This window comes from Cydia splendana, chromosome 26 (genome assembly GCF_910591565.1).
Source record: "Cydia splendana chromosome 26, ilCydSple1.2, whole genome shotgun sequence".
In the NCBI taxonomy this organism is placed as follows: domain Eukaryota; kingdom Metazoa; phylum Arthropoda; class Insecta; order Lepidoptera; family Tortricidae; genus Cydia; species Cydia splendana.
This window is the reverse complement of record NC_085985.1, coordinates 1,230,268-1,252,385: the sequence shown is the minus strand read 5'-3', so window position 1 is coordinate 1,252,385 and position 22,118 is coordinate 1,230,268. Positions and strand designations below refer to the sequence as shown.

At 39.6% G+C, this 22,118-nt stretch overlaps 1 protein-coding gene across 2 annotated transcripts; it reads right to left on the bottom strand.

The window, feature by feature from the left end:
• Window positions 1–548: 548 nt before the first annotated feature.
• On the bottom strand, window positions 549–21,890 carry LOC134803391 (ferritin heavy chain). 2 transcript variants are annotated; one of them, XM_063776209.1, is made up of 6 exons: window positions 21,872–21,890; window positions 21,432–21,505; window positions 4,662–4,804; window positions 3,402–3,536; window positions 2,468–2,602; window positions 549–1,692 (listed from the first exon to the last, which is right to left on the bottom strand). In XM_063776209.1, the coding sequence occupies exons 2-6, from the start codon at window positions 21,496–21,498 to the stop codon at window positions 1,537–1,539; spliced, it is 636 nt and encodes a 211-aa protein (XP_063632279.1). In that variant the 5' UTR covers window positions 21,499–21,505; window positions 21,872–21,890; the 3' UTR covers window positions 549–1,536. The 2 variants fall into 2 exon arrangements, with proteins under 2 accessions (XP_063632279.1, XP_063632280.1); XM_063776210.1 differs by lacking the exon at window positions 21,872–21,890 and adding an exon at window positions 21,653–21,781.
• Between the last annotated feature and the right edge of the window lie 228 nt (window positions 21,891–22,118).

The following is a 22,118-nucleotide window of genomic DNA, read 5'->3' as shown; positions in this document are numbered from 1 at the left end:
TTTTGTTAATTTACCTACAATCCTACAGAATAAATAATAGTACTACCGTACAGAAAGGACACTTCCTACAAAACCGAAGTTTGACAGCGAGTCAGGGACGAATCGTGCTGTCCCTTTCTAATGTATGGTACTAACCCTTACGGCTATTTAGGGTTGTCAAAATTCAAGTCATTGTCTTATATGTGGTCGTGCCAACCCTAATAATTCCTCAGAGCAATACTGAGCTGAACGGAGCCGAGAATGCCCGAAAGGAGGACTCTTGGCTCCCCACAGCCTACATGCAACCTTTTGATCGGGACTATTTTACATAACGCGTAATATTAATCTATGAGAATGTATTAACCCTTTGAACGTTGCGCCTATCGTGCGCAGCGCGTCATCGTGACCGTGTCGTGACCCTTCTCTGACTGACTGACGTGACTGTAGATACGCGCGTCATTTGACGTTTTTAGCGGTAAAATGGTTCATTTTATAGTATAATCTTTGTTGTCTATGGCGGTCAAAAGGTTAAACCTGTTGATGTTGAAGGGCGTGAAATAAAATTCAAATTAATGGATGACTAACCTTTATTTATACCAAATTAAACAAAATAAACAGTTGTAACACAAATACATTGAGCACTGCGCTTAAAACGTCTATTCTAAAAAAAAACAAATACTCTATGGCCTTATTTGGCGCCAAAATGTGTTACATATATAAATCTTCTACTTGATCGCTATTTTAAGATTTAAATTGACTTTCAATACGTAACTATAGTGGAGTAATAAAATGCTTACAACTACATTTGTACAATGTTAAATAAATCATTAAAAAAAAATGGCTGAATTTCAACCGGCAGAAGTCTTGTTAAAGATGTCCGATTGACAGAATGCATACTTGTACTGAATCTATGGTGGATATACTTTTTTAATAGGTTAAAGGCATAGTTATTTATGCCAAGCACTTTCTAATTCTCACAGCTACAAAATTTGTACATAAGTTTAAATTAAATGAAGTATTTCCAATAAAATAGACTAAAATGTCAGTTCGAGTGAAATGGTTAAAATGGCCAAACTAACAGGAACGCGTTGTTCTGAATCTATGGTACGCAATTACGCATTACTATTTTTATAGAATATTTTTACAATTATTCTAAATAAAAATAGCTGTAAGTTAGTTAGCGTTAAAGTAGCCCTGGTAGATAACGCGACTCCTCTTATAAATGATGTATTCTTTTAGAATATTTGTACAATAATTCTAAAAACATGGCTGAATGTCCGTTGCCGCGAGTTCAAAATGGCAGACTGACTGACGTTTCTCTATGGTACATTTTTTTTATAATAGATTAGATTGGTTAGAAGGCAAAGGCTTAGATTTCCTTGCCTAACAGTGTCTTGTCGAACAAGAATTCGCCGAGGGCGGAATGACGGTCCATCATGGCGGTGGCCTTCTTACAGGAGAATATTTGTACAATGATTCTTAAAAAACAAAATGCCGCGAATAATTCAAAATGGCCGACTGACAGGTGACGTTTCTCTATTTTATCACTATTTAGATTTAGATGTCCATGCCCAGCAGTTTCTTGTCGAAGAGGAATTCGCCGAGGGCGGAGTGGCGGTCCATCATCTTCTTGAGGGTGGTGGCCTTGCCGGCCAGGTCGCGCTGGCCCTTGTATTGCTCCTCCAGGAACTCGCCGGTCAGGTAGTCGACCAGCTGCAAGGAAGAGCGTTTGTTTTAATAAGTATTAAATAAAAAAAAAAACCTACGATATATGCCAATGACACCATATGAAAATCTAATGTCACCCTTCGCGTTTAAAATAGTAGATTGTGAGGGAGCAAAATTACATATTTACGGCAAAGGCGTAAATTGAATCCTAAACGAAGCGAAGGATTCTGTAATAGAATCCAGAGAGTAGCGAGGGATTCTAAAGTATAATCCTGAGCGCAGTGAGGGATTCAAGTGTGTTACGCCCAAGATGGAAATAATTTTGCTACCATGTGACACATATCTCAATTATCTACTGTTTTTCACATCACCCATGAGGTAATTTTGGTGTTTAAAAATATTATTAAAGCTAAAAAAGTGCAAGAAAGTTTAAAAACAGCGTCCTATAACAGAAAAGTGTTACTTTGATCCCTCCTAGCAGGGATGAAAAAGCCCTTTTTCGAATTGGTGATGTGAAAAAGACTATAGCTATAATATCTGGGCTATAATCGCGAAAATCGAAGTTCGCAAATTGCGGCATCTTTCTCTGAGCTCTGTCACTCTAATTACGCCTTCATTGGGGTAAAAGAGAAAGATCCCCGCAATTTGCGAATTTCGGTTTTCGCGATGGCATAGTAAGGGGTACTCACGTGGTAGTCGTTGAACTCTGGGTCGTCCTCGCAGGCCGAGATGACGGTGCGGATGCTCTTGGTGACCTCGTTCTCCATTATCAGGGCCTGCTCCGGGGCGTCTACGCACTTAAGGTTCATGGGGTACTCACGTGGTAGTCGTTGAACTCTGGGTCGTCCTCGCAGGCCGAGATGACGGTGCGGATGCTCTTGGTGACCTCGTTCTCCATCATCAGGGCCTGCTCCAGGGCGTCTACGCCGGCCTCCCACGTCTTGCTCTCCGGGGGCTGAAACAAGGTAAGAAAACCAGTTATTGTTTGTGACTGTGGCCTTTTTGCGTTTCCCATATTTTCAAGACTGGAAGGTATCATCATCATCGTCTTCAAGCCGTTTTCGGCGACTGCGTTCTGCCGCTCAGAGCGTGGCTGGTGCGCCCTCAACCCTCAACTGCCCTCAAGCGATTGACGTAGCCAATACTTATAATAAACTAGCTTTTGCCCGCGACTTCATCAGCGTGGAATTATTAATTTAGGTCGGTAAGCTATTCTTTTATTCAATCTGTGTTTTGTTGATTCCCCATACAAACTTCAACCCCCCTTTTCACCCCCTTAAAGGGTGATTTCTTGAATGAAAACTACCCTTTGTCCTTCCCCGGGACTCAAACTATCTCTATACCAAATTTCAACTAAATCGTGCAACAGCGCCGGTGCTACACCGCGCGGGCGGGTTAGTTCCTATTGACAAAGTTTGTTGTGCAGTTGTTGTTAAGTCCCCATACAAAATCATTAGCACGTAGTCGATGAGCTTGAGCGCGCGCTCACGCTCCTCGGACCCTATCCCCTTGTCTTCTCCATAGTTATACTTCCTTCAAGCTGTTAGTAATGCAGTCTACTTGGATGTGAACACTCACCCTGATCTTGATGAGTGAGGACACATCATGGGTGAGCTCTCCACGCATGAGCAGGTAGTCGATGAGCTTGAGCGCGCGCTCACGCTCCTCGGACCCTATCCCCTTGTCTTCTTCATATATACTTATACGTCCTTCAAGCTGTTAGTAATGCAGTCTACTTGGATGTGAACACTCACCCTGATCTTGATGAGAGAGGACACATCAGAGGTCAGCTCTCCTCGCATGAGCAGGTAGTCGATGAGCTTGAGCGCGTGTTCACGCTCCTCGGAGGCCGCGTCGAAGAACAGCTTGGCGAAGCCTGGCCTGTTCACCTGTGGGACAATGAATGTGGAACAATGTTTAGTAGAAACCTTGACAAGTACAGCCAGCTGAGACAACAGTGCATAGAATTTAGAATACGCGTATGACATATGGATGGGGTAGTAGTAGTAGAAGTATTTTAATATAACAAAACTTCCGTGAGACACAGCCATATTAAATATATTAAGAACGGGTCACTCATGTATTTTAAGTCGAATACGTGAGTGACCCGTTCTTAATATAGTAGAAGTATTACTTGAAATTAGATATCATTAACCTTTAGACCGCCACAGACGGCTGTAGCCGTCATCGGAAAGTCTTGCTAAGGACGCCAACGACGGCTACAGCCGACAGCTTCGCCAATGCAATGGGGACTAACGCGGTAGGTACTCCGTAAAATTCAATTTACAGTACAAACAACAACACTCTTAACTTTTTATACATACATACATATAATCACGCCTATTTCCCGGAGGGGTAGGCAGAGACCACGGATTTCCACTTGCTACGATCCTGACATACCTCTTTCGCTTCCTTCACTTTCATAACATTCCTCATACACGCTCGCCAGTTTAGGGTGCTCTTGACCTGGCCTTTCTTCAGGATTTCCCCGATCTGATCAGAGAAAGTCCGCCGAGGTCTACCCCTTCCAACTCTCACTTCCACTTCTCCCTTATACACTCTCTTTGTTAGCTTTCTTTCACTCATTCTTTCCACATGTCCAAACCATCTCAACATACCTGTCTCAATTTTTGTCACTACATCTAATTCTATCTTGCAATCTCACACCACACACACTTCTCAACGTTCTCATTTCCACTGCATTCACTTGGCTCTGATGCCTCTTCTGCCATACCCAACTTTCGCTACCATACATAAGCCAAACGTGCTTTTTGCGACACCTTCTGGCTGCTCATAAAAGCGTTAAGTGCCCGATTCACCCGATTTCCAGCATTCACTCTCCTTTCAATGTCTTTATCATGCTTACCGTCCCTAGTGAACAAGGTTCCCAGATACACAAACTCTTTCACTTAACTTTATGCCTTTTGTAATAAGGTTTACGAACTGTCAGTTAACAGTGTGGGCGATGAGTACAACCCATCCTAAGGTCACGAAGCCTAAAGGAAGGTACTCACCCCATCTCTAGAGAAGTGGGCTCCCATAGCCAGATACTGCAATGAAGCGCGAACTTCCATCTGGATCTGACGACGCATGGCCGAGCGGCAGGTGCCGTGGATGGTGATCCATTCCTTTGGCACGTTCACTGGCGCTACGGAGCCTGGAAGATAGAAAACCGTTAATAATACAGAATAGTCACACTGAGATTTCCGCTCTCTTTTGCCGGATAGGGACTAACAAAACTTCCGTGAGACACAGACATATTAAATATATTAAGAACGTCATATATCTATAAATATAATATTATATCAAAAACGGGTCACTCGCGTCTTTAAAGTCGCAAAACGCTCGACATGTTTCACTCCGTACCGAGGTAACATGTCGAGCGTTTTTCGACTTAAAATACGTGAGTGACCCGTTCTTAATAATATATTTAATAGGCAGTATATTAAAAATGTCCTTAATTTTGGTGCAAGAGAGTATTCTTCTTCGTCTTTTCTTTTCCCAAATTCCTAAAACGATTTGTAATGTTTTAAATTGTATTTTCTCCAATATGCTCGGAAATGTTCACCTTATTGTAGCAAAAATAGTACGCGAAGTTCTTCGTTATTGTCAAACTCTAATAAAAAAAATCAAACTATCGCTGTCTTGCTCTAGCGGACGGGAAGTAAAAAAACACTACAGTAATAACTTATTACTGTAGTGTTTTATACTTTTTAAAAATAAAAACGCAAACAGCCAATTATTATAACCGCGAGCCGCGTCTACACGTCCCGATCAGCTATCATTTCAAGCTATAGGATAGAGTGAGATAATAAGATAAACGACCTTACTTGTCTCGTTCTTACAAGACCGTTGTGCTCGTGTATGATCGTGCGAATACCGCTTAATAAAATCAAAGATTATTTTTATATTTTTTTAAGGATCTCATCGGTGTTCATAAAGCTTATATAGTTTGTCAAAGGACTTTCTCATTTCAATCATAGACAAAGAGAATCATACTAACTTTGTCTTACACTAGTACTAGCACCCAAAAGAAAAGGATGGGTATAGTTTTCCTGGTTCTTACTGACTGACAAATTAGTTTGACCAACTATATTGCACAATTATATTGAATGAACGAATATTGAATGGTACTGAATGGCAGAATAAGTTTGTGCCTTTAACTTTTAAAAATGTATTAAAGCGGGAAATAGTTTTTGACTTGACATCAAAGAGTATAATAATATATGTATAGTAACTTGACATTTTGATGTGAAGGTTCGATTTGAGTGATGCTTCATGCTTAAATAATTATTTTACCTTATTTCCTCGCATGTTTGGAGAAAAGCACTATATATGCCTCGGCAGGAATAGCAATTCGTGGATTCGTCTTCTTTGAATCGAAACTCATCCACGAATTGCCCTTTCCCGGCCTCTGCAATAATGTACTATTCTTTGACTTTATATTGTTTGTTACGATTGCTGGTGAGAATAAATTTTAATTACAAATTGCGCGGTGACGCAAGGTACCTATTGACACCGATTTCTTTGGAGTACTGCCATAATTGAAGATTATTTTGGGAATGTATACTATATATGTAATTACTCTCTTTTGTATGTAAACAAGAATACATGAGTGCATTCACGGTAACAGTATTCAAGTAGGATAAAGAAATGGTTTTTCAGAATTGTCAGAACTGATAAGAAAATCTACTAATATTAGTAACAGAGGAATGAGTGAAGTAAGCAATTATTGGTGGTTTTGTGTAGGTATGATAGTTGAGGTTCTTCCACAGTTGGGATGTTACAATTTCGAGCGAATTGAGATTTCGCTTCATTACTAGAGTCTGTTCGGAAAGAGAAGAGTCGTGGAATGTATGGGGCCCAATACATTCCACGACTTCTCTTTCCGAACAGACTCTAAGCTACATTGGGCCTTACTAGGTTAGATGAAATAGTTATGCGCCTATGCGTTATAGAATAAAGCCTATTTAGCAAATTGAGTCTAAAGTTTTTGCAATGAATGCGGAAGGAAGCCTTTAAGGCCTTAAGAGGAAGTTTAATGTGGCCTTGCTTATACAGTGCGGAAAGATTTTAAATTAAGTATCTGTCTACACTGAGAGAAAAAACTAACAAAAACACACTTAGAATTACAAAAATAAAACTTAATCCGGGGACAAGGAGAGTCAACTAATAGGAACAAATTGACTTTTGCAATTTCCATTTAGTAGGAAACACAACTTCTATATTTGTAATTTGAAGTATGCTAGAGTAATTTCAGAAATTTGGTTTTGTTATTCCGAGAGGTGCTTTAGCAATATCGGAGGTGATGACGTCATGGGTGAAAACTAACCGTTTTGTAATTCTAAGCGTGCTTTAGCAATATCGGAGACGATGACGTCATAGGTTTTACTAAACTGTACTGCGATTCCAAGCTAGCTGTTGTTATTCTAGAGATAATGACGTCACAGGCAAAAACTAAACTGTTTGCAATTCCTCCGCCCCTAGCAAACGGGCGCCGCGAGAGCATGTCGCGCGCGTGGTAGCTACCCGTCTCTATTTCTGTCTGTATGAATAAAAAAGCATTTGGTAGTATATCTCTGTACTAAAGAGGCACTATAAAAGCCTGTCGAGATATTCTACCCATTCCTTTCTTATTCATACAGTCAGAAAGAGACTAGTAGTTATTACGCGCGCAACATGCTCTCGCGGCGCACCTGTGCTAGGGAGGTTGGAATTGCAAACAGTTTAGATTTACCTTTGATGTCATTATCACTAGAATAACAACAGCTAGCTCGAAGTTGCAGAACAATATATTCCTGTAGACCCCAACTACACAGTAGGTCGCGGGTTAATATGTCCATGGCCCACAATATATCGTAAATTTATTATTTAACTTAAGTATGTTATAAACAAAGAAGACACGACACGCCCGCCCGACATCCGACACAATACTAACTCTAACCAAATGAACGTAGCAAGTAGCTGTGTTGGTATTACAAAACTCGTTTAGTGATTGGTACAACAATGAACATAAACACAACAAGTCTATCTACTAAATACCAGTAAACTTTGTAATGTCGCTATAGTAACAACTGAATTGTTATTTTAAATGGGGTAATGTTATTCCCGCGAACTCGTTTTTTAGATATTACAAAACTATGTAAGTGAGACATTTACTAAAATCATAACTTGAAATCACAGATGCTTTTTTCCAAAAATCACAAACTTTACTAGTAAAAATCGGAGAATTTTAGTAGTAATAAAAATGGATTGTAACAAATACTGAACTTTGTTTAATGCTCCATTTACTAAAGTCTGTTTGCTGAAATTAGATTTAGTATTACTGAGCTGTTTGTAGAAATAAATAAATTTTACAGAAATAGTGAAACTTCCATGATTACTACTAAAACTTAATTTTTTCCCCCAGTACAGAACTGTTTATTAATTCCTGGTGGTGATTTTTCTCTCAGTGTAGATTTAACAAGATATTATCTAATGCTACTGAGAGTAATTTATATATCTTCTAAGATATATGTGACGTTTTCTATGAAAAGGGACCTTATTGTCGATGGCGCTTATGCCAATATTAACGAATGCTCCGATATAAATACAATGCCGCGCAAGGCTGTGCGGCGAAAGCGCCATCGACAATAAGGTCCCTTTTCATAGATAATGCCCCATATTTGGTTGAAAATTCAATTACAGAGCTCCCTACGATATACTGTGTTAGAGTCTGTGCGGAAAGAGAAGAGTCGTGAAATGTATGGGATCCAATCAATGACCTTTTATTTTATGGATGGATTTTATTTTATTTTACATTTACGACTCTTCTCTTTCCGCACAGACTACCTGTGGCGTATGAAGGTCTCGCATTTGTCTCTTAACCTGTTAATGCAGATCAACCTTTTATAATAAATATTTATAGGCCACGCGCTTGTGACGCCACTAGAAATGCCAGCGTCCATAGCCTGCGGTGGCCGCTTATCATCAGCCTCTTTGGTCCCGTCAAAATAATCTTGGTATAAATGTTTCTAAGCAATTTGGCTCAATTAGGCTTATTAACTTAGTTAGTTTAGTTTTGTCTAAATGAATATAAATAGGTGTAAATATAATCGTTACGTGCGTACGAATGTATTTATCGACAATGACAAAGCGATGGGTCAAGAGGTCATCGTATTCAATCAAAGATGGCCGCCGCGCGTTCAATTGGCAAAATGGCGGGTATTGTCTGTTCCGTTCCGTAGTGAGGAGGTTATGTAAGAATTGTAAGATGATCTCATAGATAAGGATTAGGAACCGCGGATTCGCAAAACCGATTGTGTAGACGAAGCATTTAGAACGCTTTTAAGTCATTCCATATTATTGGATTACGCTGTTAAGTAGCTTTTAAGTACCTAAGATTTATATTTAATACTTGTATCGACGTTGGTGTGTGCGCAGTGTGTCACAAAAAATCAGATTGAACTTAACTGACGAAATGTTCCTAAGTCCCCGCGTACTTGGACAAGTACAAATTAAATTCGAGTTATGAACCCTTATAGAAATAAAAGAAGCTTCCAAATTTGGCCCAGTTAAATTAATTCAAAAGCGCAAAAATTGGCTTCGGTCTTACGAGGATAATACCGGGTGTGGCCTGTAACACGAGCAAATAATTAAGACATAGATTGTACTCCTCAAACGGTGACACTTTTGTTCAACAACTTTTAAAAATTATGAAGTATTTAGACTCTCTATTTTTCATACAAAATAAATATTATCTTCAATGGACGCCATCGCCACGCCATATCATTGTGATTGAGGTTGCTTGTCATGCCTTAAACATAACAAAATTCGCAATACATTGCGTCTTAGAATAAACTTTAAAGTGTATTAAAAATCAAACCACAAGTTATTGTTAAAAGTCGCTGAACAAATGTTGGTCAGTATGAGGAGTACAGCCTACAGTTTAATTTTTTGCTCATATTACAGGCCACACCCGGTATATAATATGCGATGACACAATCAATTATCAACTTATTGTAAACTCGTACACGTCACTCCCGTCAGTATATTATAACTGGCCTGGAATGACTTACATCAAATAAATCATCACAAATACAACATTGTATTCACACAAAATCTGTCATAACTTCCATTTTATCTTCAATTGATTGACCGATTGTCTTTGTTTAAAGATTACTAAAGACGGGAGTGTGTGTATGAGTCATGCTTAGCTAGAGCACAGAATAAATAATAGTACTAAGTACAGAAGACTCACGCTCTAACAAAACGCGTCTGTTACGATCAGCACAGATATGGCCGCTAGGTGGCGACAGCGCCACGCGCGGCTTATGGCAAACCCCAAAATTGGCGCCGAACGGATGTACTTTTAGCTACCTCTAGCAAAGCGACGAAATCGCGGAGTGAGACACGCCTGGCTAGAGTCGGACCAGCTATAGAACAGCGGATTTTTTTTGGCGATTTCGGGGTTGGCCCCATAGTAAAAGTTGTTCAGTACGACCTACATATTCACCCCTCAGTTTGGTCAGTGATAAGAAAAGCACTCTGTATGTATGTGCACACATAATGTCGTTTTATTAATGCAATGTATAGGCCTGGTAAAGTCCCCACAAGATCTTGGTTTTCCTTAAAACCATATTATACACTCGGGTGCAAAGAAATCGGACCACCCCAGCATTTTTATCATTTTTTCAATTTCTGTAAAAACTGTATGTGCTACTGTGACATATTATATACCTAATGAAAGGTTGGCTTTTCCTCTATAAATTGATGTGCTTTTCACAGGTTTACTTCCAATATTTTCAGGCTTTCAGGGCTAAGAACTTTGTCACCCTAAAAATGCATACTGGAGTGCAGTGTTGGCCGAAAGTTAATCCAAATTGAAAATGCTGGCCATTAACCATTATAAATTGAATCGTAAACTGTAATCGTCTGTTACGGTTTAAGGTTCAATTTATAATGGTTAATGGCCAACATTTTCAATTCGCATTAACTTTCGGCCAACACTGCTGGAGTGAAACTTATGCATAATGGGAAAACTGCGATTCTAAAGATATCAAGTAAAAATTAAAACAATTTTCAGCATTTTAATACCGTATATTGCCTCCTCTAGCCCTACGACATGCAGTCATTCGGTTTTTCATTGATCTTATGAATTTTTTTACAGTGTCTTGAGGGATGCCCGCCCATTCTTCTTCGATCGCAGTCTTTAGCTCCAGTAAGGATTCAGGGGCGGGATTTCTGGCCCGGATTCTTCTTTTCAGCTCGTCCCAAATGTGCTCGATCGGGTTTAGGTCAGGACTGCGAGCTGGCCACTCCATGACTCTGATGCCGACCTCCTCCAAGTACTTCTTAGTGATCCGGGCTGTATGCGGCCGAGCGTTATCTTGCATGAGGATGAACTCATCGCCGATATAACCCGCAAATGGGACCACATGATCAGCCAGGATTTCCTCCACGTACACTGAGAGAAAAATCACCACCAGGAATTAATAAACAGTTCTGTACTGGGGGAAAAAATGAAGTTTTAGTAGTAATCATGGAAGTTTCACTATTTCTGTAAAATTTATTTATTTCTACAAACAGCTCAGTAATACTAAATCTAATTTCAGCAAACAGACTTTAGTAAATGGAGCATTAAACAAAGTTCAGTATTTGTTACAATCCATTTTTATTACTACTAAAATTCTCCGATTTTTACTAGTAAAGTTTGTGATTTTTGGAAAAAAGCATCTGTGATTTCAAGTTATGATTTTAGTAAATGTCTCACTTACATAGTTTTGTAATATCTAAAAAACGAGTTCGCGGGAATAACATTACCCCATTTAAAATAACAATTCAGTTGTTACTATAGCGACATTACAAAGTTTACTGGTATTTAGTAGATAGACTTGTTGTGTTTATGTTCATTGTTGTACCAATCACTAAACGAGTTTTGTAATACCAACACAGCTACTTGCTACGTTCATTTGGTTAGAGTTAGTATTGTGTCGGATGTCGGGCGGGCGTGTCTCGTGTCTTCTTTGTTTAAAACATACTTAAGTTAAATAATAAATTTAGGATATATTGTGGGCCATGGACATATTAACCCGCGACCTACTGTGTAGTGGGGTCTACAGGAATATATTGTTCTGCAACTTCGAGCTAGCTGTTGTTATTCTAGTGATAATGACATCAAAGGTAAATCTAAACTGTTTGCAATTTCAACCTCCCTAGCACAGGTGCGCCGCGAGAGCATGTTGCGCGCGTAATAACTACTAGTCTCTTTCTGACTGTATGAATAAGAAAGGAATGGGTAGAATATCTCAACAGGCTTTTATAGTGCCTCTTTAGTACAGAGATATACTACCAAATGCTTTTTTATTCATACAGACAGAAATAGAGACGGGTAGCTACCACGCGCGCGACATGCTCTCGCGGCGCCCGTTTGCTAGGGGCGGAGGAATTGCAAACAGTTTAGTTTTTGCCTGTGACGTCATTATCTCTAGAATAACAACAGCTAGCTTGGAATCGCAGTACAGTTTAGTAAAACCTATGACGTCATCGTCTCCGATATTGCTAAAGCACGCTTAGAATTACAAAACGGTTAGTTTTCACCCATGACGTCATCACCTCCGATATTGCTAAAGCACCTCTCGGAATAACAAAACCAAATTTCTGAAATTACTCTAGCATACTTCAAATTACAAATATAGAAGTTGTATTTCCTACTAAATGGAAATTGCAAAAGTCAATTTGTTCCTATTAGTTGACTCTCCTTGTCCCCGGATTAAGTTTTATTTTTGTAATTCTAAGTGTGTTTTTGTTAGTTTTTTCTCTCAGTGTACCGACGTGCAGTCAAACCGCCTGAATTCGGTCTGGTACCTGGCCCTGTGATGAACACAATGTCCGTCTTCGCTTCCAAAGAAATACCAGCCCAGACCATGATTGACCCCCCACCATAAGCAACACGTTCCTCGATGCAGCATTGAGAGAACCGCTCCCCAGGTCTTCGGTAGACTCGTACCCGTCCGTCATTGCCAGACAAAGTTATCCTGCACTCGTCGGAAAAAAGTACGGAACTCCATTGCTGAAGGGTCCATTCTTCATGTTCGCGAGCGAAGACGCGTCGTTGTCCACGATGTATTGGGGTGAGTTTTGGGCCATTTGCAGCTCTGTGAGCTGTCAATTCCTTCTCCTTCAGTCGTCTTCTAACTGTCCATCGGCTGATAGACACATTCCTGGTCTCTAGGAGCTTCTGCTGAAGCTGAACGGCATTCAGTCGACGATTTCGTAGCGAGGTAAGAACGATGAAACGGTCATCTCTCTCAGAAGTGATGCGAGTTCCAGTGCCAGTTCCGGGTCTTCTGGATAACGTCTGATCTACGCGGAATCTCTGGAAGACACGTTGAACCGATGACTTCGATAGGTTGAGTTGTCGAGCCACTGCACGTTGACTAAGCCCTCCCTGCAATAGGGCAACTGCTTGGCCGGCTTCAGTCGAGGTAGTATCCATTTTTCTCCAGTTTTTCCAGGTTCAGGCGATGAGAGTAGTGTTCAGGAAGACGTACCAATCACGAATGATGCATAAACAATGATAATGACTGTTTTTATACCTAATGATAAGTGGTCAATTAGTGCATGCGCTAATGAGGCAGTTGGAGGGGGGTGATTTCCAGGCCCATATTTTGCACAATATCCATCCCCACCCCTGAATATTGATGTCATTTGATAGGGCAGAAAATTATCTACCACGTGGTATTTAAATTATCATGATCGAGGTTACAGTTTTTACACAAATTGAAAAAATGTTGAAAATGCTGGGGTGGTCCGATTTCTTTGCACCCGAGTGTATTCTACTTGCAAGGTCTATTTATTAGTTTACAATCTATAGTTTTTTTTAGCATTAGAAAAAAGGTAACAATGTTGATGTGTATTTTAATTGAAAAACATGTTTTAAAAATAAGTCACGGCAAATATCTAACAATTATGTAACTAACACGACCATTTATATTCTTCTGCTTTCATAAGTAATAGTTACTGATTTTTTTAAAGCGTTTTTCAATTAAAAGACTTGTCAAGATCGCTTAGCTTCTTTCTAATGCTAAAAAAACCGGGCAAGTGCGAGTCGGACTCGCGCACGAAGGGTTCCGTACCATAATGAAAAAAAAAAAAACGGAAAATAATGCAAAAAATAAAAACGGTCACCCATCCAAGTACTGACCACGCCCGACGTTGCTTAACTTTGGTCAAAAATCACGTTTGTTGTATGGGAGCCCCATTTAAATCTTTATTTTATTCCGTTTTTAGTATTTGTTGTTATAGCGGCAACAGAAATACATCATCTGTGAAAATTTCAACTGTCTAGCTATCACGGTTCGTGAGATACAGCCTGGTGACAGACAGACGGACAGACGGACGGACGGACGGACGGACGGACGGACAGCGAAGTCTTAGTAATAGGGTCCCGTTTTACCTTTTGGGTACGGAACCCTAAAAACGAACTATAGGCATAGAGAAATATCGAAAAATGTACTACTAAAACAATTTACAACTAATATTATAAGCAGGAGTTGCAAATAGACTCCCAGTTAATCAATATTAGCTGAAATTTGTTGAGCATTATAATAGTCGTCGGACGGAGTGAGCACTCTATGTATTTTTTTCTCTATGGTTTGATGTAGCATATGACTGGGGCCTTATTAGCGCCACTTACGCCATCCCACTAACTCGGGGTTAACCGGTTAAACCGTTAACCCAGTGTCACATTGTACTGGTAACCATAGCTCCTGGTTTAACCGGTTAACCCCGGGTTAGTGATTGGTGCAAGTGGCTTTAAGGGTTAAAGAAGTGGAAATGATTGCTATTGTTAAGAAATTTTCTATAAAATAATCTAAATACCTAATGTCTACTTTTTCCTCGCGTTATCCCGGCATTTTGCCACGGCTCATGGGAGCCTGGGGTCAGCTTGACAACTAATCCCATGATTTGACGTAGGCACTAGTTTTTACGAAAGCGACTGCCATCTGACCTTCCAACCCAGAGGGGAAACTAAGCCGTATTGCATGGGATTAGTCCGGTTTCCTCACGATGTTTTCCTTCACCGAAAAGCGACTGGTAAATATCAAATGATAGTTCGTACATAAGTTCCGAAAAACTCATTGGTAGCCGGAGTTTCAACCCGCGACCTCCGGATTGAAAGTCGCACGCTCTTACCGCCAGGCCACCAGCGCTTCTAATCTACATTAGGTACTTCTAAATACATTAGGTATAATCTAAATATACCTAATGTATGCACGTCATTGACTAGTGACTACATAGTTGCGGATAACCCTACATGCACTTGAAAGTCGAGAGTTCTTATCTGTTTACGTCTGTCATCTCCAGATACAGACGGACAGTCACGTACTGGTTAATAGCCTCACGTAGAGATATGATTAGATTTAGAGGTGGTTATGAGACACGTGTTGCTGAGGTGGCTACCGATTCTACCGTAGTCGCGATGCGATAGGTCGCGCACGAAAATTTGAGACATCCACCACATCTATATCAAAGAGAATAGAGTGTAGGTATAGAGAGTCAGTCACTGTCATGGTAAATTATGTAGCCACAATACATTTACTGCCATCTTTCGACAGAAGATTAAAACTGTTAGAACGCCATTTGACTTTGATCCTTATTCTTTCACTGATATGTGTTAATTTGTTAAATATTAATATTAACGCCATCTACTCGACAGCAGGCCAAAGGTTATGGCGCCATCGCTCGAAAAGATTGCACCATACCTTTGGCCTGCTGTCGAGTAGATGGCGTTAATACCTATTAATATTTAACAAATTAACACATATCAGTGAAAGAATAAGGATCAAGGTCAAATGGCGTTCTAACAGTTTTAATCTTCTGTCGAAAGATGGCAGTAAATTTACTCTGGCTACATAATGGCATTAAGTCCGCCTTTTTCATTGTACTTACTATAAGGTTTTTCTTTTGTGCAATAAAGATTAAATAAATAAATAATTTACTTCGACAATCCGCCTCTATTTCAAATTCTCTTTGTCTATATTCACTAGTGGTAAAGTACAATTTACAGAGGCGCTTCTAAAAAATTAAAACTTTGAAGTTTGTAAAGATGGCCATACACACTAGGGTACGCCAGCGCAGTTTTGCACAAACAATTCAACTGCACAGTCGAATGCCACATACGCTACGTTTTACCTGTGCAGTTGGCAAAACTGCACAGGCATAACTCTATACATAGTTCGTTTTTTTAGCATTAAAAAGAACTTGCAAGGTAAGCGATCTTGACATGTCTTTTAATTGAAAAACGCTTTTTAAAATCAGTAACTATTACTTATGAAAGCAGAAGAATATAAATGATCGTATTAGATTCATAATTGTTACATATTTTCCGTATCTTATTTCTAAAATGCGTTTTTCAATTAAAAGACACATCAAGATTGTTTACCTTATTTCTAATGCTAAAAAAAACGAACTACATATAGTCTAGTGTATGGCCAGCTGAAATTTGAAGCGTAAAGACCCCCCTCGCACCAAACTCGCACTTGGTCTGAGATCTTTTCCTACAGAAATTTGGCAATTTAAGATATACGAATACGGTCGAAAACGTCATAATTTGTGAAACTTTGTAGTGGTGGTGTTAATACTACTTATCTAAACTATTCTCTACGTTCTAAACTAGTTAATACCTACTTATGTGTCTGAATTATCAATGTACGTGCTTCGCAATACATCACTCTAGTTGAGATTACTGTTGAAATGGTAATGTTGAGTTAATCCTATTGCTTTGTTGTCCAGTGCCCGTCAATCTGTTCAAGTATGATTAAATGTCATGCTTGAACGGATTACGAAAATATACAAAGAAAAATATCTTGTAGATAAGGGGTTTTCAATTTGTAAAGGAGTTGTAAAAAAAATGTGTTAGTCTACCACAACCTGCGGGCTCAGCACGGTTCCATTTTTATCGACTATCACTATGCGCGTCCCTTTCGCACTTACATACTTGTTAGAACGTGACAGGCATGGTGACAAGGGATAAAAACGCGACCGTGCTAAGCCGCCAGGTCGCTTCTTAAGAGCTTGGGGTCTGCTTTAGGCGACCTATTTCAAGAATTTCCGCACTTTTGAATTAAACATAAAAAAAAATCGCGGCTATAAAATAAGATTGGTTTGGCTTTATGTTGGCTTGGTCAAGCAAATCTTGTCAGTAGCAAAAGGCGGCAAATTTGAAAAATAGTTGTTTCGTTAGATTGCATTTTGTAATTGAGAAAGTTCTAAAATAAAACGGTTGTTAGACTTATATCGACCGGGATACAAAAGGTAATCAACTAATCACAGTCCATATCTCATTTGATATAAGTCTAACTAGTGAAACTAACCGTGAATCATTCAAAACGGTTAGTTCATTCATTTGCCTCAAATTAGACTAAAAGCAGGGGTGCGAAACTCCTGACTTCGGTCAAACTCGGCTCCGCTCGGCTCAGCATTGCTCCGAGCAATTATTAGGGTTGGCACCACTTGACTTCCTTTTGCGTGCACGACCACAGATAAGATAATCACTTGATTTATGACAACCCTAAATAGCCGAAAGGGATAGTGCCATATATTAGAAAGGGACAGCAAGATTCGACCCTGAACCGCTGTCAAACTTCGTTTTAGTAGGAAGTTTCCTTTCTGTACGGTAGTACTATTAATTATTCTGTGCTAAAAGCACAAATTATGGTCGCGTTCATAATTTTACGTCTACTATAAATTTTTGTCTATGTTTATGCTTTTCTTTTCATTTTGTTTTGTTTCTTTTCTTAATTAGTTTTCTTGTATTTTGTATTTTCTGTTTTCTTAATTATTTCTTCTGTGTATCTTTTGCAATGTTTTAATATGTATCTTTTTGTGTTATCTGTCGTAGCATCACCGAATGGGCCCTACGGAAGACCAGCGCTGGCTTTATAGCCAGCATTATGCTGAGTTGGGTCCATTTCGTGATGCACACTTATTGTTCTCTTCTGTTCTTGCTGTTGTTGTCTGTACATGTTCGTACATGTTTTGTGATCGTCACGAATAAAAATATTTTATCTATCTTTATCTAATTAGACAACAAAAAAAACCGGGCAAGTGCGAGTCGGACTCGCGCACGAAGGGTTCCGTAGCATAATGCAAAAAACGGCAAAAAAAAAACGGTCACCCATCCAAGTACTGACCCTGCCCGACGATGCTTAACTTCGGTCAAAAATCACGTTTGTTGTATGGGAGCCCCACTCAAATCTTTATTTTATTCTGTTTTTAGTATTTGTTGCTATAGCGGCAACAGAAATACATCATCTGTGAAAATTTCAACTGTCTAGCTATCACGGTTCGTGAGATACAGCCTGGTGACAGACGGACGGACGGACAGCGGAGTCTTAGTAATAGGGGCCCGTTTTACCCTTTGGGTACGGAACCCTAAAAAGACTTATTTCCGAGTGTGCTAATTACCCCAGAGGCGGCATAAAAGTATCCCTAATAGGCAAGCCGGAGCTATTAATTTGCCTTTCTTTTGTTCATGAGCTAAAGAAAAAATGCTTGACTGATAAATAAGCAAACCGGTGAGAATCGTGTTGAATCTTGACGTTAGGTTTAAAACGCACTGCGATTAATTTCTTGCGGTTTCAGTCAGTCTAATTTCCATGAACATACAAAAAACCTTCGAGCAACACGGAAGGGAGGCGGCATTCGCACTATTTCCCCTCTGCCGAGGTACAAGATTAGCGCGTCAATCTAATCTAGCGCGGGTAATAAAACTAGTTGCACTTGGATTTTTCACTAGACCGAGTCCAGACGCGCGCGTGAACACTGCTGCACAAGAATGCCTGTTTGCTCGGTTTTTTGTTGTAAAAAGAGGTCGGGGACATCAAATTTACAAAAAGAAAGTGTTACATTTCACATGTAATATTTTTTTTTTACATATCATACGTTTAATTACATTCAAACACAAATATTATATTTTAGTCTCATGTAATTGTTGGATTTATCGATTTTGCTCGCTCAGTACAAATTGCGGATCGGTCGAGCGACAAATCCGACTTCTCATCTCTCAGAATACAATAGCATACTTCAACGAAAATGTGTTAGTGTGCGTGTTGTGACACTAGTCACCCGTCCGTACACAAAAAGAGATCGAGGTTTGCAAGATTTGTCTTTGACGTGTGTCATTTTCTATGTATTTGTGTCGTCATTACAGATTGGATTTTGTATGTAAGTGTGTGAGAAGTGCGACTGTGTGCACCTTTCCCCTCGCGAAAAATGGCAGAAAGATTTGTACGGTGAGATATCGCTTGGGCCCCTCCCTTCCGATGTGTCGCAAGCCGGTGTTGCTCGAAGCAAAAAACAGATCAGTAGGGCTAAGATGTCCGGCTCATCATCATTTGTCACCATGCCTGTCACGTTGTCTAACAAGTATGTAAGTGCGAAAGTGACGAATGACATGACAAGGGATAAAAACGCGACCATGATACCGCTGCAGATGTGATTTATTTTTGTGAATTTCGTCATATCCAATTGTGGTAATCAATAACAATGTAGCTAGGTTTGATTGTATCGCTTGTGATGTGCTGACAGACGCTTATCAGGACCGAAATAGGTCTCGGTTGTTTACTGCGCAGATGAACAATTTGCAATAACATATACTTTGTGCAATTATGTATTGATGATGCTCTCCTGACCGATTTCGGCCACAGCGACTGTGTGCTCTGCAATAGGCAATTTTTAGGGTTCCGTACCCAAAGGGTAAAACAGGACCCTATTACTAAGACTTCGCTGTCCGTCCGTCCGTCCTTCCGTCCGTCCGTCCGTCCGTCCGTCCGTCCGTCCGTCCGTCCGTCTGTCTGTCACCAGGCTGTATCTCACGAACCGTGATAGCTAGACAGTTGAAATTTTCACAGATGATGTATTTCTGTTGCCGCTATAACAACAAATACTAAAAACAGAATAAAATAAAGATTTAAATGGGGCTCCCATACAACCAACGTGATTTTTGACCAAAGTTAAGCAACGTCCGGGAGTGGTCAGTACTTGGATGGGTGACCGTTTTTTGTTTGCTTTTTTTTTCTTTTTTTTTGCATTACGGTACGGAACCCTTCGTGAGCGAGTCCGACTCGCACTTGCCCGGTTTTTAATTCATGTTAGGTATTAGAGTGTAGCTGATCCACTCTCTGGTGCGCCCTTAGGTGGCTCACGTACCCTATCTTGCAAAACAATTATTTATTGGCACCTAGGCCAATTACTAGAGATAACTAGCGACCCGCCCCTCAAACTCAAAAACTACTGAACGGATTTTCATGAGGTTATCACCTATCAATAGAGTGATTCTTGAGGAAGGTTTAGGTCTATAATCTGTTAAGATCTTTTGTAACCCGTGCGAAGACGGGGCGGGTCGCTAGTTATGGATAAAAACAGTAGTTTAAAACGTTTTTTGAATGTTTTGCTTTTGCTTGTTTATCTATCTTAATCCTGTTCTTAACAATCATGACTAACTAACAGATAAATATCTATAATTCAATGATAATATGTATCAAACTACATTAGGCAATACAGATTATGTTTATCAGTATGTTTACCCTCAACTAATCATGTTTAATAAGTTTAATTGCTGTTGTGATTTTCAAGTACCTACTTGATAACAATCTTTATTTTATATGTTTCCGACTATCATGTACTGTTGTACTGTCCAACTCCATACTTATATACCTTGTAAGGCAGGCATACAAAATTTTCCTATTTTTAATTTGAACCTAGTTGTGTAGTAAATTGGGATGAATTTTAATTTGTTTGAGAAAGCAATGAAACAATTTTTTTAATGATATAGGAGACATATAAGAGGACAAATCGCCTGTTGGTAAGAAATTACCATCACCCATGGGGGCCATGGGTGTACAGTCACCTCCATAAATATGTTACTCTTTGAAGGCCGCGAACATATGTGACACACTCTTATGGCTCTACAAATAAGATAGTGTCAGATATTTTTGCTGCCTTCGTTGTGTAACATGTTATTGCAGGTGACTGTACAACACCAGAAGGGTTGTAAGACTTGTAAGTGCATTGTCGGATTTAAGATGGGAGTAGGTATGCTATTTTCTTGAAGGTCATATCAGTACTTTTTGGTTTATGAAAGGTTCTAATTAGATTTAAAAGTGTACACCCAGCTGTAAAAGTGCATACCCGTTTTTGCAGCTTACTGGACATTGTAATGCACATTGGGGCTTACAAGGATAAACTGATAAATCATAATTGATATTACAAAGACATAAAATTCACTGACGGTCAGTTCTTAACTGTTAGTAACCGTTTAGTGCCATCTACAACATACAAACAGCCATATTTATTATTTACCAGTCGGTTTTTGGTGAAGGAAAACATCGTGAGGAAACCGGACTATCCCAATAAGGTTTCCCCTCTGGGTTTGAAGGTCAGATGGCAGTCGCTTTCGTAAAAACTAGTGCCCACGTCAATTACTGGGATTAGTTGCCAAGCAGACCCCAAGCTCCCATTAGCCGTGGCAAAATGGCATAACGCGAGGAAGATGTCATTGTGTTTGTATTACACAAATAAAAAACTGTGAATTGTGTACCGTGCATCTTTTATTGCTGTGTATGGCAATAATTAATGTAATAAATTGTAATTTTGTTTAAATTTTATTAAAAAGTAGAAAGACGCAATATTATTTGGCAAATGACCTTTAAATCGTTAATCACTGCGCACAGCCAGTGTCTACCCGCTGACACCAATTAAAAACAAAGAAAATTAAACATAAAAACAAAGAATTTACTCACATTGGGTGGCCAAAGCCGGGGCGAAGACAGCCAGGAACGAAACGACGGCAAGCATTACAGCCTTCATGTTTAGTCTACAATAAATCACAGATACTTTGACGATAATAATTAAAATTAATCAAGTGTAGAGCGTATGTCCTCGCGATAGTCTAGCCTTTACACTCACTGGTGCAGAAGGCGACTTATCAAAACGAAACCGAACGGAAAAGACAAGAATTCACCTCAATGGCTCTGATTGTACAAAAATAATGAAGTGCGCAGCGATAACACCATCTCCCTTGACAGGAGGTTTCCACTGAATGACTATGCGCGACAGAGACAAAGCATGTGAGTCCCTCTTGGAACACAAAACTGGCGGAGGTTTTGTGTTCCAAGTGATTCGGTCCAATTTGTTACAAGCTGAATACTAACAATGCAGTCATTAAATATGGTGTTAATACTCTCTAATAGACCTTAAATATGTTTAACTTAGAATTTTAAGCCATAATTAGCTTCCATTGCGAGTAAATAAGAAGAAATGATGTAATATGAGGAAAATCCTCGGAACACAAAACCTCAGGTTTCAAGTTTTGTGACAGCTGATACGTCCGAAGTGCGGTAAACATGAAGCGGGAGGCAGGGTAGTAATAATACCAGCTGTAAAAATCTACCCCTTTAGGGGCGAAATATTATAAAACAAATTTTATT